This window comes from Lotus japonicus, chromosome 1 (genome assembly GCF_012489685.1).
Source record: "Lotus japonicus ecotype B-129 chromosome 1, LjGifu_v1.2".
NCBI classification, from domain to species: domain Eukaryota; kingdom Viridiplantae; phylum Streptophyta; class Magnoliopsida; order Fabales; family Fabaceae; genus Lotus; species Lotus japonicus.
In genome coordinates this window covers 94,199,861-94,217,492 of record NC_080041.1, presented here as the reverse complement: position 1 = coordinate 94,217,492, position 17,632 = coordinate 94,199,861, and the positions used below count along the sequence as shown (strand labels likewise).

Here is a 17,632-nt window from a genome sequence, read left to right as displayed (position 1 = left end):
AGTATGCTGAAAGGAAAATCCCTGCCTCATAGGTTATGGGGAGAAGCTATGATGACAGCGGTGTATGTGCTTAACCTGTGTCCTACTAAGAGTGTTGATTCACAAGTTCCTGAAGCTGTAAGGTCAGGAAGAAAGCCTTCAGTCAAACATCTTAGGATTTTTGGCTGTTTATGTCATAAACATATCCCTGACCAGAGAAGGAGGAAACTTGATGACAAAAGTGAAACCATGATTTTCATAGGATATAGCTCAACTAGAGCTTATAAGCTGTACAATCCCAGAACAAGTCAAGTTGAGTTCAGTAGAGATGTGGTGTTTGAAGAACATAGTGTATGGAAAGGGAAAGAAACTATGGTTGTTAATGATTCAATGCAAAGAGTAAATCTGGATTTGGATCATGATGACTCAGAAGGTATAGAGTCTGCAGTTGTAGACGTGCCAGGGACTTCTCAGAATCAGAATCAGATTCAGGTTCACAATCCAAGACCAATCAGAACTAAGACTCTACCTGCCAGATTTAGTGATTATCAATTGATTGCAGAAACTGAGTTCAACAGTGATGGTGACATGATTCACATGGCTTTACTGGCTGATGCTAATCCAGTAAAGTTTGAAGAAGCTATTAAAAATAAGACTTGGAGATTGGCAATGAAAGAAGAACTTGCTTCTATTGAAAGGAACAAGACTTGGGACTTGGTTGATTTACTAGCAAACAAGACACCTATTTCAGTAAAATGGGTGTTCAAAGTGAAACTTAATCCTGATGGGTCAATCTCTAAACACAAAGCCAAACTCGTTGTGGGAGGTTTTATGCAGAGAGCTGGTCTTGACTACTCTGAAGTGTTTGCCCCTGTTGCTCGCTTGGAAACAGTGAGAATGATTGTAGCCTTGGCTAGTTGGAAGAACTGGGATTTGTGGCAGCTTGATGTCAAGTCTGCATCACACAACCCCCTGGTTTTGAAATTAAGGGCAGTGTGCACAAGGTTCTGAAGTTGAGAAAAGCCCTTTATGGCTTAAAACAAGCTCCTAGAGCTTGGAATAAGAGGATTGATACATTCTTGTCCCAGACAGGTTTTCACAAGTGCTCAGTTGAGCATGGAGTCTATGTGAAGTCTTGTGATTCTGGTGGTGTACTTTTGCTTTGCCTTTATGTGGATGATTTGCTCATCACAGGCAGTAGTTACTCAGAAATACAAGCTATGAAAGAAGCTTAAACAATGAATTTGAGATGACAGATTTAGGTAAACTGTCATATTTTCTGGGGATTGAGTTTGTTCAAACTGGTGAGGGCATTCTCATGCATCAAAGGAAGTACATCCTTGAGGTATTGAAGAGGTTCAACTTGCTAAGTTGTAATCCTGCTGAGACTCCAGTTGAAGGTAATCTGAAATTGGGATTGTGTGAAGAGGAAGCTGAGGTTGACAGTACCATGTTTAGACAATTGGTTGGATGCTTGAGGTTTATATGTCATAGTAGGCCTGAAATATCTTATGGTGTTGGCTTGGTTAGCAGGTTTATGAGCTGTCCAAGACAGTCTCATTTAGCTGCAGCTAAGGGGATTCTTAGATACTTAAAGGGAACACCTAATCATGGAGTCTTCTTTCCTAAACACTTGCCAAGTCAGAAGGAAGATAGTAATCTACATCTTGTAGCTTATTCTGATTCAGACTGGTGTGGGGATCAAGTGGATAGGCGTAGCACAATGGGTTATGTGTTCTTCTTTGGAAAAGCACCTATTTCATGGTCTTCTAAGAAGCAGGCTGTAGTGGCACTTTCAACCTGTGAGGCTGAGTACATAGCAGCATGCACTGCTGCTTGTCAAGGGCTGTGGATTCAAGCTTTACTTGAAGAATTGGGATTGAAGACAGATGAGGCAGTTCAGCTGATGGTGGATAATAAATCTGCCATAGATCTTGCCAAGAATCCAGTTAGTCATGGTAGATCAAAGCACATTGAAACTAAGTACCACTTTCTGAGAGATCAAGTTAGCAAAGAGAAGATCAAGTTGCAGCATTGTGGTACTGATCTGAAATTGCAGATGTGTTTACAAAGCCATTGAAGGCTGATAGGTTCAAGACTTTGAAAAAGATGATGAATGTTCTTGTGCTTTGAAATTCTGTATCTGTTTTGGTTCTGCAATTTTTTTCCCTGTTAGTAGGTTTTCTGCAGTATCTAGGACAGTTTGGGATTGTTTGATTTTGTTGTAACTTTTGGATTAAGGGGGGATGTTAAATAGTAATTCAAAAGTTAGGTGGTTAATTAGTATTACTTGCTAATTAACAGTGTTAGTTAGTCTAGTTCAAAAGCTGAGTTGGCATTAGCTATTATAAATAGCAGAATCCCATTGTATTGAGTTCAGATAGTGAATAACAAAATTTTCTGTTAATAGTCAAACTCTTTTGCTCTCTCTCTCTCTCGTTCTGTTACAATTCTGTTACTTTCTTCTTCTTCTTGCAAAGTTCCAACACTAAATACATCTAATTATAGCTAGCAACATGAAAGCAAGGGAAGAGGGTGAAAAATTTCCAAAGTTGTCTATGTTGAAGCACCTCTTGATCATCCACCGAGGAACCCTTATTGGAATTCTCTCGATCTATTATGACCTTCTCTCTCTTTATTTAGCCTTTTGTATGTCAAACTCTTTTCTTTTGTAGTCCAGGTCTCCTTTTGTAGCTTCTTTTTGGGGCTTCTCGAATAAGTCAGCTACCACCATCAGCACAACATGCATAACAAGCACCATGATCGTACTGAAGCACAACTTAAGATACAGTGCATCCATCATGTGATGGGCGTGCTCTTCTTCCTTAATAAGCACTACCATGAAGATTCTACCACGGTCGTGCTAGTTGTGATTAACGTCCACGACCATGTCGATCCACAACAAGAATACAGATAATTATTGATGGCCTGATAGCGCGCCGTCTTAAAATTTTGATGTTCTCCTCCTCCTTCTCACTCTCGTTTAAATTAGAAATAATGATAATTTTAAAGACCGCAAAATGCTCATTTTGGTGCATAGAAGAATGTCACCTTGACATTTTTATTTACAACAAAATGAGTTTTTTCCCCTAACAAAGCTTATGATTTACACTTATTTTATTTCAGGTTCCTGCATATATGGACCGCCAACATCCTGCTCCAGAATCACATAAGAGGGCCAAGGCCCTCATAGGTTAGGAAAACAGTTTTCATAGAATGCTCAGTTGATGCAATAGTAGTAGAGACTAGTTAGAGAGAGATACCTGACACTGATGACCTTTAATTTGAGAGGAACTCAGCTAAACGTCTAGAGATGAACGTTTTGCACGAGCTTCCCTTACACTATCTTTTCTACCAGCTACTTAGAACCATCGGATGGGAGCATGTCGCAAATAATCTATGAGATCGCTTATAGGAAATGTTGTAATAATTACTCTAGTAGTAATAATTACATAGTGTTCCAAAATGACAAGTGTGTTGATTTTGCATTAAATGGATTTGAAACAAGTCCCCCATAGAAAGGGGAGCAACTTTTCAAAGCATTTATATATCATTAAATGTCAACCATTCAACAAAGAGACAATGAGAGGATATAGTGCCACATGTGCATGGTTTGGTGGTCCCAAACTTTATGTCACATGTTCCACTCACACCACCCCTCGCCGGTGTCAACACCGGCATGGGCGTGGGCGTGGGCGTAGAGGCGCTAGTGGCGGCACTTGAGCACTTGAGCACGACGCAACGACGGCAATGCGGTTGCCGTAACGTCCGTTTGTTTTGCTCGTTTTTGAATTTGAATTTTGCGACTTTTGGTAACAGATACAATTTATGAAGGGTCGCAACCTTATATATTGTTCTGTTTTGCTTATAAATAGAGTGCATGTTCAGAATTCATATACAATCATATCCTCTGTTTTTTCCAGAAAACCACTTCACCTCATTTCGAGTTTTCATTAGTCTTGTGCAAACTCGAAGTTAAAGGTTGATTATCCTGAGTATTCTTGCATCCAAACTTTAAGACAAATTCAAAGAGTGCTTGAAATACTTTAAGGAAAGTGATTTCCATCACGATCAAGCCTGTTCATTTTCTAACAGGAAACCCACTCTATAGTTCCTTACACTCCGCAGGGAGTGAGTACAAGATGTACTCAAAGGAGACAATGCAACAACTTCCCTTGCATTTTTTATCATGGGCCTCGAATTTTAAACTTCCCTATAGCGTTATTTGTCCATTATATATAACCCAATAAGGTTTCATTAGTGGACCTTGATTTTTCAGAGTGCGGCCTAGTCTAAAAAGGTGAAGTTGTGTGTGTCTTTTCCTCACAAAACTCAAGCAAAAGAGATGTATGGGCCATACAAGCTCATACATAATGTAGGCTTCAAATTCTGCAATATGTAAAATTTAACAACCCCTTCCATTCCTCCAATCCTTACTCCTACTGCTAGAAAAAGAAAACTTCTCCATTAGTCAAAATGAGATAATCGGATATACATGACTCATGATGACTGCTTTTTTTTTCTCGAAACAGAAATGAGCAATATCACATATTAAGAACAAGCTTACAGATTGACATATGCATATGTTAAGATATTTCTTTCCAAAGAATTTTTTTTATTGAATAATAATTTGCTCGAAATATAAATTATCTCAACAATGGACACACTAGTTATACAACTAAGCAAAGAAAAAAAACCAAAAAAGAAAGACGTCGTCATGGCAAAAACTCTCTCCAAAGAAAAACAGCAAAGACCAATATCCAAACTCTCAAGTCTCAACAAATATGTTGATTTATTTATAATGCTTCATAGCAATAGTTGACGTATATTAATTCCATTTTCTTGTAAAAATCAAATTAATTTAAACATTTAAATTAGTAATTTTTAAAATATAAATTCATTAAGTAATTGTTTTAAACTTAACTTAGGATTAATTTTTTAAATGTTTCCTTAAGTTAATTTTAATATTACATGTATACTACTATGTATGTTAATTTTAGTACTTTTCACTTTTATTAAGTATGTTTTCACACACAAAAAAAAGATACATTTTAACAAATCTTATTCATATGAATAATGCATATTGATTTGGAAACATGGAATGAGAGATGCATGTGTACTTGTGTAGGTGAGGATCTCGGTAGTGTGTGATTTTTAATATTTTTACTTTTGAAGATAGATTTATATCACTTTAATAATTCCATTGCTTCATAATTTAGTGAACACTGGTATAAATCGACAGACATGCTCGTTCTGGAGTAAATAAAAAAAAAAAAAAGAGGATTGATCCGAATTTATAGGCTCACGCACTCGAAGGTAGCTTGACGTATTAGAATTAAAAATTATATAAATAAAGAAGTATGGCGCAATAATACTGTTCAGCGTTGACCTTTCCAGAGGCATAAGTGTCCAATTTGGAGTGAAGTGAATCTTTTTTTCACGTACAAATTGAGTAGTATAAAATATGTAATCAGGATTTGGATTTTTTTTTTGTTAATTAGGATTTCGGATATACTTTTAGCTTCGATTATTTTAATATAAACGATGGATACTGAAGATAAACGTAGGGTTAGAAGTTGTCGGTATAATCGCTTAAAATCATCTGTAAAGTGTAAACCAAATTTATTAACGGCAACATGTCTGAAATTTGTAAGTACGGGTACGACAATCATAGTTGTTAATTAGTAATATTAGTAAATTAGTCATTCTCAGGGTTCGAATTCTGGACTCTTCACTCTTTATCTCACACAACTCTTTGTCACATAATATTTACCACTTGAGCTAACCCTCGAAGAGAATAGTAATTTATTATTGTCTAATGGTTAATAATCTTGGTATATTTTTAATTGAATGAAATTTTATTCCACTAAAAAAAGCTGAACTTAGCATTCAAAATTAGCGTTGACTTCACTGTAAAAAAATTACTCTAATTAACATCGGTAAAAAATCGATGCTAATGACCTAAAAACCGACTCTACAAATGTTTTAGCGTCGGCGTCTAAGCTAACACCTTGTTGCAAATCTTTAGCCGATGCTAATAGTTACTGTTAGTCTTTGGTCGACGCTACCTACGTACCAAACCATAGGATTTTTTGAGTATATTTTTTGCATGCTCTTTTAGATGAACCTACCCCTATTTTATACACATTCAACAATTATCAATAACCTTCGACTTGGGCCACAAATTCTAAATGTTTCTAAAATACCGAAATAAAACACTTAATAATTAAGTGCAAAAAACATTCAACAATATTAACAAACACCAATATTCAACAATAATTGAAACATATAATTATGTATATTAACGCGCGAAAATAAAATACAAGTCATAATGACCCTCTCCGTGAACCACATTAAGATTCAGACCATCACTATAGCTTCTTCTTTGTCTTCAATTGATGCAACCATTGCCCTCTCAGAAGCTGCAGCAGCATTAGCTCGTGCAGCTGCAGCATCAGCCTCTACAACTACATCCCTCTAGTTGGCTGAAGCAGTGATGTGGGTTTTAGCCCAAGACTCTTAAGAGAGGTCGAACCAGACCCGAGGTTGGCAGAAAAGTTTGACGTGCTGTATATACAGCCAGCCCCCCCCCCCCCCCCCTTAGTGCACCTCCATGTAAGAAGCCTTGTAGCCTCTTCCAGGGTGGATGAGATGGTGTAGGTATCATCACTAGTATGGGTCTTTTCTTCTTTAGCTCATCATGGTAGTTACTCTGATATTATGCATACATAAACAAGTTAGTTAGGAAATAAACATATATGCACAAAATGACAGAGAAAAATATATGACGCATTATAAATATATACTTACATTGTAGTCTCAACTCTAGGCTCCATCGACTCTCTAGATTTCTTCCTGCACTTCTGCAAGAAGAGCTCGTCAGAATGGGGAGGGTCCTCTCTTGGAAACAAAAAACAGTACGATTTTTCATCTTACACTACACTTTAGTTCATATTCCAACACTACACTTGCGAAATTTATATTGGAAATAAACTTACTAGATCCATAGCGACATGTGTAACTTGCTGCTTAAGGTATGCACCATTCTACCCTTCTTCGATCCTCTATTCATTTTATTTTGCGCAAGTATTTTTAAAAAGTGTTTGTCTGTAGCCCAATATATACTCCTGAAGTCCCTGCCTAACATCCTTCACAATCTAAGAAGGCATATTGCCTTTCACCCAAGCCTTTTTTGTCGTATATTTGTCAAACGATGTGCACATCGTTGTGAAAATATCTCCTTCACACTGTCATGATCCTCAGGAGCCCAACTCACCTTTTTATGTGTGAGGAATCGACTAGTTTGGTTAGTTAAGACAAGAGAAACCATTCTTGGTTTTGGGCCCAAATGCAGGTCAAACACTTAATGTGGGTGTGGTAAATTAATTATTACCACTTCTAGCACGGTTCGACTACGACTAAGTCATTGAACCGTGAATGGGTGACTTCACCGGTTCAACATGCATTCCAGATTTTAAAACATTATTTTTATTGTTCCGATTGGATGATACTCAATCAAAAATCATTTCTTTCTCAAATCTTTCATTTTACTATCATTTGCTAAACATTAACCTAAAGAGAATTACCATTCCTAATTTAATTTGGACCCAAAATGGGGTTAGTGGCCCAGGTAGCTAGGAGAGTGGTGACCCTTAACATAATTCGACTCCAACGCTAACACTTATAAATCATTGTTCTTCTCTTCAACCCACTAATGTGAGAATTGTTATTTACATTTTATCTGAGAGAAATATATTGTCAGAAAGAAAGAAACCAAACATTTCAAATAGGCCGGTCATAGATGACCTTAATTAATGATATATATAACAGTGAGAATTGAATTAATAAATGGATCCTCCATCAAATTGTAAATTTTCAGGATTAAATTGTCATCATATTAGAATTCCATCTGTTAGTAGTTGGCCACGAGAATAAACTCCCATGCTACCATGCACGATGATAAATTAAGTTGGCATATGCTGGTTGAGTTGCAGAACCTACCATTATCATGAAACTCGTGATTGATAGGAGATGTAAAGTTGGCCTTTGTTGAAATGTGTCATGCCCGATCCATGCATGCAAAGATGCCCACACGGTTACACACGAGTGAGGGAATGAAAAAGGTACTCTCAATCACCACTTAAAATGCATTCTCTCTTTCAAGTTTCAACCAAAGAACAATGTGAAAGTATATATGGCATGAACTTATGAGGTAGTCTATAAAGGGAAACTTTTGTTGTTAAATATTGTTTTCATCCATTGCCCTTTTTAGGGGGGGGGGGGGGACATTACTTTGAATTTTTATTCATATATAGATTTTTCATTGACAATAAATTAAAAATTAAAAGTATATGCTAAAGTTTTGTGAACCGTTAGAACACCATACACTTGTAATTTGAAGTGACTTTTAACAATTACAAACTGAAAAATTGACACAATTCACAAAATATAGGTATCGCAGGTATTTCATAAAAGTTAGTGGACAAAAATTGTCGCATAGAAATTGCAAGTACACGTTGTAGATGAATTATTAGGTTTTATAGTTTAAAGTTCACAACATAAATGAATAATCAAAATAATTAAAAGAAATTGAAATTATTGTAATTGTACGTAGAAGGTGGATATGGGTAGGTTTTTTTAATATTTTCAAGTGAAATCCGATGACATACCATATTTTTATGCCAAATAATAAACGTTGGTATCTCTGCCTTCATCCCATTGAAAAACCAAATCAAAACAAAACTGAAATAATATGAAAATGAACCTAAAATATTGAAAGAAAACAGAGTTTAACAAAATAATATAAGGAGTGGAACAAAGCCCGTGATTCCCGACGAAAGAGCATATATAAATATTTCATATTATCTTTTTTGAGAGGCTTGGGTCTGCATCAGTGACAGCACAGCATCACATTTCATACACAGTGATCTATTGAAAACCCTTCCTCTGTTATAACTTATAACCACTGCTGTCTATTATTCATGCATTTCTTACTGTCATTTTTCATATACAGCTAGTAATTAATATTTACAATGGAATATGTGGTACCCACCTGAATATTTTTTTGGTTATTCCAAATTCTCATTAATTTATGAAAACGATTGTAGTTAATTTTAATATTCCATGCGAATAGCTTGAAAGTGAAATACAAATTGTGATTGAGTTGTTACTAATGTTAAAGTTCAAGTTACATATATGATTTACTGTCTATTTATTTGTATGTCCAGGGACATATAAGCAAGTGTTTGGTGTGTACCATAAAATTGTTATAAATTACAAAATGATTGGAATATAACACATTGATAATTCTATTAGGTTTGGTACGTGGAACAAATTAAAAATGATTATAAACATATCATTTTGAATAAGAACACTATGATAACATATTATTTAATAAATCAAATATTCATTTTCATTGTAAGGAACTATGATCACAGTAATTTTTATGGTGGTCCTGGCAATGAAGGGATCACCCGTGGAGGCCTAAAAAACAACTTGAATTAAAGTCATCTATGATAGGTAAAATTTCAATTTTTCATTCGAATAATTGAGAGCAAATAGAACAAAAATACAGTTCAAGGCAAATGAATTTATAATTTAATTTTTTTAAAGGTATAATCTAAATTAAAGAAGGCATTTTTCATATTATTATATTTTATTCAACTAATATAGGGAAGCCATTGATGAGCAAAAAAAAATTGAAATTGTTCATAAAATTATCCTTTTTTTTTCTAAAGCATTGTTCATAAAATTATCTATTCATGTATATTTATCATAAAAGAATTTCTTAAATTTTAATGATAATATTTTGATATTTTTTTCTTATTCGAATTAAAATACTTTATATAAAAGACATAGACTTTGAAAGTTAATTAATTAAAAAATACTAGTAGATAAATTCACACGGAAGACTAGAAATAGAGGAAGAAGAGCTTAATTAATTTTTTATATTTCACACGCAGATAGCATTGGAATTTTTCAGAGTGAGACGTATAAATTGAGTTTTGATTCATTCCTGAGTTAGTTTTGCTATAAAAAAAATTCACACGGCACACCATTTTTTATCTCATTTTCACACATTTTTTCTTTTTTATTTATTTTTCTCTTCTTATCATATTATCTATGGACTATTATATCTCTCATTTCTCTTTTTTCTTCCTAACTATCTCTCACTTGATTTGATTTGATTTGATATGAGTGTCATATATAGTAGTGTGGAGAAAACATTATTTGTATAAATTGCAATGTTTCGTTGCTTATTTTTGAGTTTTCTAATTTTGGTAAAACTTTGTGTTCTTATCATTGAGAAGAATCAAACTCGTGTTTTTTTATTTTATTTTGTCCATTGTATATTATATACGTACGGCTCTCCTATCCCAACTAAACAATTGGATATTTTTCTTTTAAATAAACAATTGGATATTATCACTGACTATATATATATATATACACACACACTTTACTTATATGATTGGTAATTTTATGTTGGATCATGTTAAAAATTAATCTATTTTACTACTAATTTTTAGTATATTATTTAAAATATACTTTTTATTCACTAAAACTAATTCATTCAAGAGAAATTCTTTTAACTTATTATGAATTATGTAATAAAAAAGACCTTATTAATTAGAATTTTTTGGGTACAAAGAAAAAGGTTTTGATATTCAAATTGGTACATAAAATTTGGCCTCACATGAAATAATCAAGTATTTTCCTTCCATTCCATGATGTCCATGCATATTAAAAATATACACCAACATGCTTACGATATGAGAACCAAATTATTCGTTTACCCATCTCAAAGAGGCACAGTGCTGAAAGGAGAGAGAAAGCCAGAGAGAAGAAAGAGAAAGCTAGACGATTAGCTTTTCAAAATTATTTGTGAAGATCAATCTACGGTTTGAACTTCTCATCTCTCTCTGTAGAAATATTTGCTGAAATCGAGGATTTTCATGGAAGAAGATGAACAGTAGAAGAGAAAGTAAATGAAACAAGGAGTTTCCTAAACTATTCCATTTTATGAATTAGTGGTTTGATTCCACCAATGATTTACATATAGCTAGGGAAATAGAGTACACAGTTTTTTTTGTCTTTCTTCAAATTCTGGTCTTCAAAGGCAAGTGTAGAAGCTCCAAATTAAAGTGGAAGAAGGTAGATATGGATTTGAGGGTGGAAGAAAGAGATGATTCTGAATGTTCCAAGACAAGCCCTTCTAAGGAAGATGGTTGTGAAATGAGTGAAGAAGATGAAAGTAAGCAAAACACCAACAACAATGGAGGGAGCTCAAGCAACAGCACTGTGGAAGAGAATGACAAGAAGGGATCAGTGAGGCCTTATGTTAGATCCAAGTTGCCGAGGCTACGTTGGACCCCTGATCTTCATCTTCGCTTTCTCCATGCCGTTCAAAGACTTGGAGGACAAGAGAGTGAGTTTCACACGCTGATTTCAATTTAAGTGTAGTATTCAAATGAGTTTCCAAACATGCACATATTTTGTTTGTGCTTTTCTAAATTTCAATTTTATATGGGGAACATTAATGATATATCCTTCCTTGAAATTTTTGCTATATTTATTTATTGATTAAATTGTTTTCTTGGGTGTAGGAGCAACACCAAAGTTGGTTCTTCAGTTGATGAATATCAAGGGTTTAAGCATTGCTCATGTCAAGAGTCATTTACAGGTAAATCATATGGACAGTTGCAAACTAAATTTGTATTTTCTTTTCTTTTGTTTTAGCAAGTAAGTTTGTCTAATTTCTTTATCAGTTTGGTTAAGTTCTTTTTCCCCATTTTTTTTTCCTTTTCAGATGTACAGGAGCAAGAAGATTTCTGATACTAGTCAAGGTACAACAAGGTTTTCTTTGTTTCATAAGCTTACCATCAATGAAATTATGATATCAATATATGAAGAGTTTGTTAGAAAAAAAAAAAAAAAGCTTACCATCAATATTTAGGGATTAGGGTTTGTGCTCATGGGTTCTTGATGAACAATGAACATTTGTGTTTATATGTATGACAGTAATGGCTGATCATAGGCTTTTTTGTAGAAAGTGGAGACAGAAATGTTTATAATCTTAGCCAACTTCCCATGCTTCAAGGCTATAATCCAAGCCAAAGTTCATCATATAGGTATACATCAATTTGATCTTTGGATATCTGTTGTTCGCACAAGTGCAAGCAAATGTTACACTTCCTTCGAGAAAAAAGATAAACGGATGTCTGTAATGGGTTGTTATGAAAGTCATTCATATACTTGAACATTTTCAGTTTCACAATTGAATTTATTCTTTCTTATTTATACAGGTGTGGATATGGGGATGCTTCTTTTGCCATGTATGAGAACATGCTACATAGGCCTTTCATGGGTCGAGGTTCAGCAGATAAATCCATGGCTGAATTTCATGGAAGAATGATTGAGAGTATCCATGGGATAAATAGTAACATCAATTGGACTAATAGTACTCTTTTTCAAGTGCATCCTTCCAACTTCAGTGAACCATCAACAACTAAAGTTCATGAACTACAAGATAAATTTCTCTCATTTGGTAGCTATGGATCACAAGTAAGCTTGAGTCAGATTGATCTCCATCCATCACCCCAAGTGAAGCCAAGTGCACAAGAGCTCATGCCTATTACTAAGCCTGCAAATTCAGTGGAAAAGACCCTGAAAAGGAAGGTTTCGGATATTGATCTTGACTTAGATCTGTCACTTAAATTAAGTTCAAGGAACCAAGAAAGCATAGAGGACCATAAAGTTGATAGCAACCTATCACTCTCTTTGTTTTCTCAATCCTCTACCTCCTCTTATCTTAGCAGAAGGCTGAAAGAAACACCAGATTTTTCTACGGAGCAAAGGAAAAAACGCGCCAGTAATGCTCTGGATCTGAGTATTTGATGAATGAGACATATTCTAAGTGAGATCCTGAGGTACCTGTCAACGATGTACCAAAGTCGATTCCTTTGTCCCCATTTGTTGTTTCCTTCTTTGTCCTATCAATAAAATTATGTCAAATAGACATTAGCACGACTCTTATAAACTTAAAAGAGCGGTCTATTGACGTAGGACAGAGAATGAGACATCAAATAGAGAACACTGGTTACTAGTGTGTCAATCATGCATATATTGTAACCAAATTATTACACTTATCTGACACAATAATATTTTATCCTTGTCTCTTTCTACATATATGGACAGTGAATGACAATTGGTGTATCAAAGACTGGCACTAGCTAGGTGCTAAGAATCATGATCTCAATATTATTAGTTTTCTTCAGCCATGAAAAAGCTACCAGAGAAAGTTCAGTGACTAAAAAACTAAATAGCAAAAACAAAGTTGCTTTTGTGCACCTCCTATAGATCATTGGGTTTGAGTTCATATAATTCTTTTTTCATGAAACAAAACTGTTTCTGTGTGACTGTCACACTGTGCAAGTTATTTATCAATTAAATAAGAGCATTTTAGTGTTGACTTAATTGCTTAGTTTCAAGGTTTTTTGGTCCATTGAGTTGAAAGGGATTGGTGCATCTACAGTTCTACACCCAATGGGGGTAAATCACTTGAGAGAGACAAAAAAAAAATTCAAAGATTAGTTATAGATGTGATATATGTAATGTGATATGATTAAAAATGGACACAGATCAAAAGAATTGAAAGAAAAAATGGTGTCCCAAAATATATAAATTATTGTTTTATAGTACATGTACGTATATGGGGTCCCTAGACGAAAGATAGGATGAGGTGGAACGTCCTTGTATGAAGGTTGGTGTCTACGTGGACCAGTTTAAGGTGTGCTGTGCAGCAACTCTCCAATAATTACCCACTGGCAAGTGGCAACAGCTCAACTGAGTTTTGAAGGTCTCGATATCAGACTTCAATGGTAGGACTTAGATTTTTTGTTTTTTGTTCGAATGGTAGCAAGGTTCACTTGCACTATTTCTCTACATTTTTCCAACCCAGGGAAATTATGGTGGATTTAATCCATGGATCCTTTCACAAGGGACGTTGGCAATGGATATTGTACTAGTCCAATATGTAGACAGGGGACATAAAGTGGGCTGGGCCGTAATGGTGAGCTGAAGAATTTGTTTTTGGACAGCCCAAGGGTTCAATTGTTAGAGGAATCAAATGAAGAAAAATGTTTATTTTAACAATAGGTAAGATTAAGCCAAAAGCTATGTCAAACAGCACTTATCAAATCTTAGAGAGAGAGAGTGAGTACATATAACATAGCACAACTAATACATATTACATAACAAATTAGCATCCTCTAAATAGGAACGTAAAATCAAACATAACCACAACTAGAACGCAAACTCCTAGTCAGCTCTATCAAACCGCATAAGTTCACCTGCAACAAGACCATCATACAAATGGTGCGCATGAAGCACAACCAAAGCATGAACCAAGAAGAGAAGAGGGCAAGCATGCTGGAGTGAGATGGAGTGCATAGCAGCATAGGACCAAAGGAGAGTAATGGTGAATTCGGGTGATGGATGGTGGTTGATGGCCACACCTGGTTGTATGGAGGTCGAGGGTCGAGTTGTGAATTGGATGATATTTGCTGACCTGGTAGCTAACTACAAAACCGGTGATGAACGCAATCTGGTGATGAGGGGGAAAAAAGGTGGACGGAGGTGGCCAAATGTCAGAGGGAGGATGGTGTGGTAACCAAAAGAAAGGAGAAATAATAAACAATCCCACTTATTTGGGTAATAAACCACCTAATGTGGTAGAAACCCACCTAATGTAGGGGAAACACCTAAACAAGTAGGAGGAAAACCACCCTAGTGGAGGAGGAGAATTCCCCAAGGGGGTGACGACACAACCAGCTTTGGAAACCCTAGCAAAGGCGTTAATTAAGTCGTTCCACAACAAGAAACTGTGATGAAAACTATCATCACCCAAGAAAAATGATAATAACGAGAATCGTGTGGTTTGGAGTGGGGATCTTGATATTGGGCTTCTTCTATTATAGAGAAGCAGAAGCCCAATATTGGAACATAATGATAATGGGGCTGAACAGGAAGTGGAAGATTGCTTGTTAATAGGCTTGTGAAATAAAGCTTTCAAACCTAAAAAGCTTAGGTGTGTGTATGATTATTTTGATGCGACAATAATAATACAAAGGCCAATTAAGGGGTAAGAAATGTAAAAGGAAGCCTTTGAAAAGAAAGATTGTGAAAGGTCAAAGGAAATGGAACCTGAGACGAGTTTCCCCCCTTCGCCCCAATCTCAATGTCATGTCGACGAAGATGTTAGGGATGTGGATAAAGTGATTAGGGCGTGCAAGCTTCAATAATCTAAGTCGTTTACCCATTCCGAATCAATTGAAGATAGGGTAAGTCAAAGTTTGAGCTTTGGGGAGTGCAGAACTTCTTTCAAAGGATCCGAAGAAGACGCAATAAATGAGCTGTCTGATCAGCTTCCTATCTCACTCTCGTGCAAAACTTCCTACGACCATGGCCAGAAGCTGGTGGTCATGGAATGCTAGAGGATTAGGGGCTCATTAAAGAGAAGAATCTTGAAGAAAATGATTGAAAAATTGAAACCAGAGTTGGTTATCATTCAAGTAACCATTAAACAACAACCATATGAGGCTCTTGGTAAGTTGGGGAAAAGAGACAAACATGAGATTTGTTGCGTTAGAGGCCGATGACACAACTTGTGGCTTACTATGCATGCAAAAGGTGAGCTCCATGGAGGTTCTGGATATCATTAAAAATTCAGGCTCATTCTTGTACTAGTGAAAATTAATTGGTTAAATGAGGCATGTTTAATTGGTAATATTTATTGTAACACCCTAGCTTTAAATACAGGAAAAATACCATTTTATAGAGAAACTAACTTATAAATTACAAATTAGTGTTAATAAAATATTCAAAAAATGTAATATGAGCAATATGAGTTTGGAGGAGGCTCGTGCATATTCGATGGGTGGGGGTCTCGCTCTCATGTCGCTTGTGCTTGGTGGCATGAATCATTGGCAGAGTGACAGTTCAAGCTTCTTGGAGTTGGGAATTGATCTTGTTCCATGTCTTATGGATGGTTCTCATTTGAGATCATGTCGGCTATCGATAAGGGTGGTAGCGGGAGTGTTGTCGCTTTAGTCCTTTCAAATGTTCCTTTTGCAGAGCATCTTGGGGTGGTTTTTACTCATTTAAACTCTTTTTCGCTTGGTCTGCCTCTGTGTGTGTGCCAGAGTTTGAAACTAGTGATAATATGCGCCTTTCAAAAAAACAAGAGGTCCAGCTATTTCATGAGGAGGTTGGTCGTCGCGCTTCAATTCTGGCAGAGATTCCTAGATCTGTAAAGGTTCGTGCTGCAAGAAAATGTAGACGTCCTAAAAAGGTAATGCAAGGAAGAAGGAGAAAAGAGATTCAAGCTGCTATATCAAATAATTTAACAGTGCCAGAATTGTCAGATGCTAACGTACTAAGAAGAGCCTAATGACTTGGCTTCAAGAGCATTCACTTGATTACGTCTTGACGAGAGCTAGTCAGATGTGGGTTCAAAGCAAAGAACTGGGTATAATGTGGAACGGAACTATGAGCAGGAAATTGAGGAATGTGTGAAGCATCTATAGGGGTGTCATCCCATCGCGTATAGTGGGGTGTAAGGTATCTGCTAATTTGGTTCTTTTCTTCGAGGTTTCTTTTCATTTTTGTTGTTTGGGTTGGATTTTGCTTTGGTGGAGGCAATGGTGTCTCTTTTGGTTTTTGTTTTAGGTATTCCTAAATGGAGATCTTTTTTGTCTCTTTTGTATTTTTTCGACTAGATTTATTTATTGTCGCTTTATCTTTCAATAAAATTTTACATTAGAAAAAAAAACTTAATTTAAATTATTAAAGTACTATGATATGCAAATTCGTTTTTATAGGTTATCAACTGTTTTATTTGTTGGTAGCTTAACAACGGTAATTTTGGGATATTCAAACTTTATTAACAGTTTTGGCCGTCGATAACTATTTTTTGAATTTCTTAAAGTCTTCCAAGTTTTTGGGAGGCGGTCATTTCAAATATTGAAATTACCATTAGTTTTTCTGTTGGTAATAAATTTTCAAATTTTTTAAGACGACCAAGTTATTAGTAGGCGGCAATTTCAAATTTTGAAATTACCGACGATTTTTCCTGTCGATAATAAATTTTCTAACTTTTTAAAGTCTGCCAAAGTTATGCAAAGGGAACAATTTCAAGTTTTGAAATTTAAAAAATGGCTTTTTTCATCGGTAATAAATTTTCAAATTTTTTATAGTTTGCCAAATTATAGGTAGACGATAATTTCAAAATTTGAAATTACTTACGTTTTTTCCGTTGGTAATAAATTTAAATCTTTTTAAGTCCGCCAAGTTATTGGTATACGAAAATTTCAAATTTTGAGATTATCGATGACTTTTTTCTTAGCACTATTTATGTGGGTCCATACTGTCACATGTGCTTAAGCAACTTTTTGCAGATTTTACTCTAACCATGTGTTTTTAGTTTTAGTTCTTAACACTATTCATTTGGTCCCACAAAACCATTATATTAATATTTTTATTTCACTATAATTTTGATTTATATTTAAATGAGTTGATGAATGAGAGAAATAAATTAATTTTTTTATGTTAAGAAGTAAGACCTCAAAAAGTAAAATTTCTTATATAAGAAATA

General features: G+C 35.2%; 1 protein-coding gene across 1 annotated transcript; it reads left to right on the top strand.

Annotated features, from left to right (window-relative positions):
- Positions 1–10,753: 10,753 nt before the first annotated feature.
- On the top strand, positions 10,754–13,149 carry LOC130727975 (myb family transcription factor MPH1). Its single transcript, XM_057579290.1, has 5 exons — positions 10,754–11,407; positions 11,586–11,662; positions 11,789–11,825; positions 12,029–12,110; positions 12,285–13,149. The coding sequence occupies exons 1-5, from the start codon at positions 11,140–11,142 to the stop codon at positions 12,874–12,876; spliced, it is 1,056 nt and encodes a 351-aa protein (XP_057435273.1). The 5' UTR covers positions 10,754–11,139; the 3' UTR covers positions 12,877–13,149.
- Positions 13,150–17,632: the final 4,483 nt, after the last annotated feature.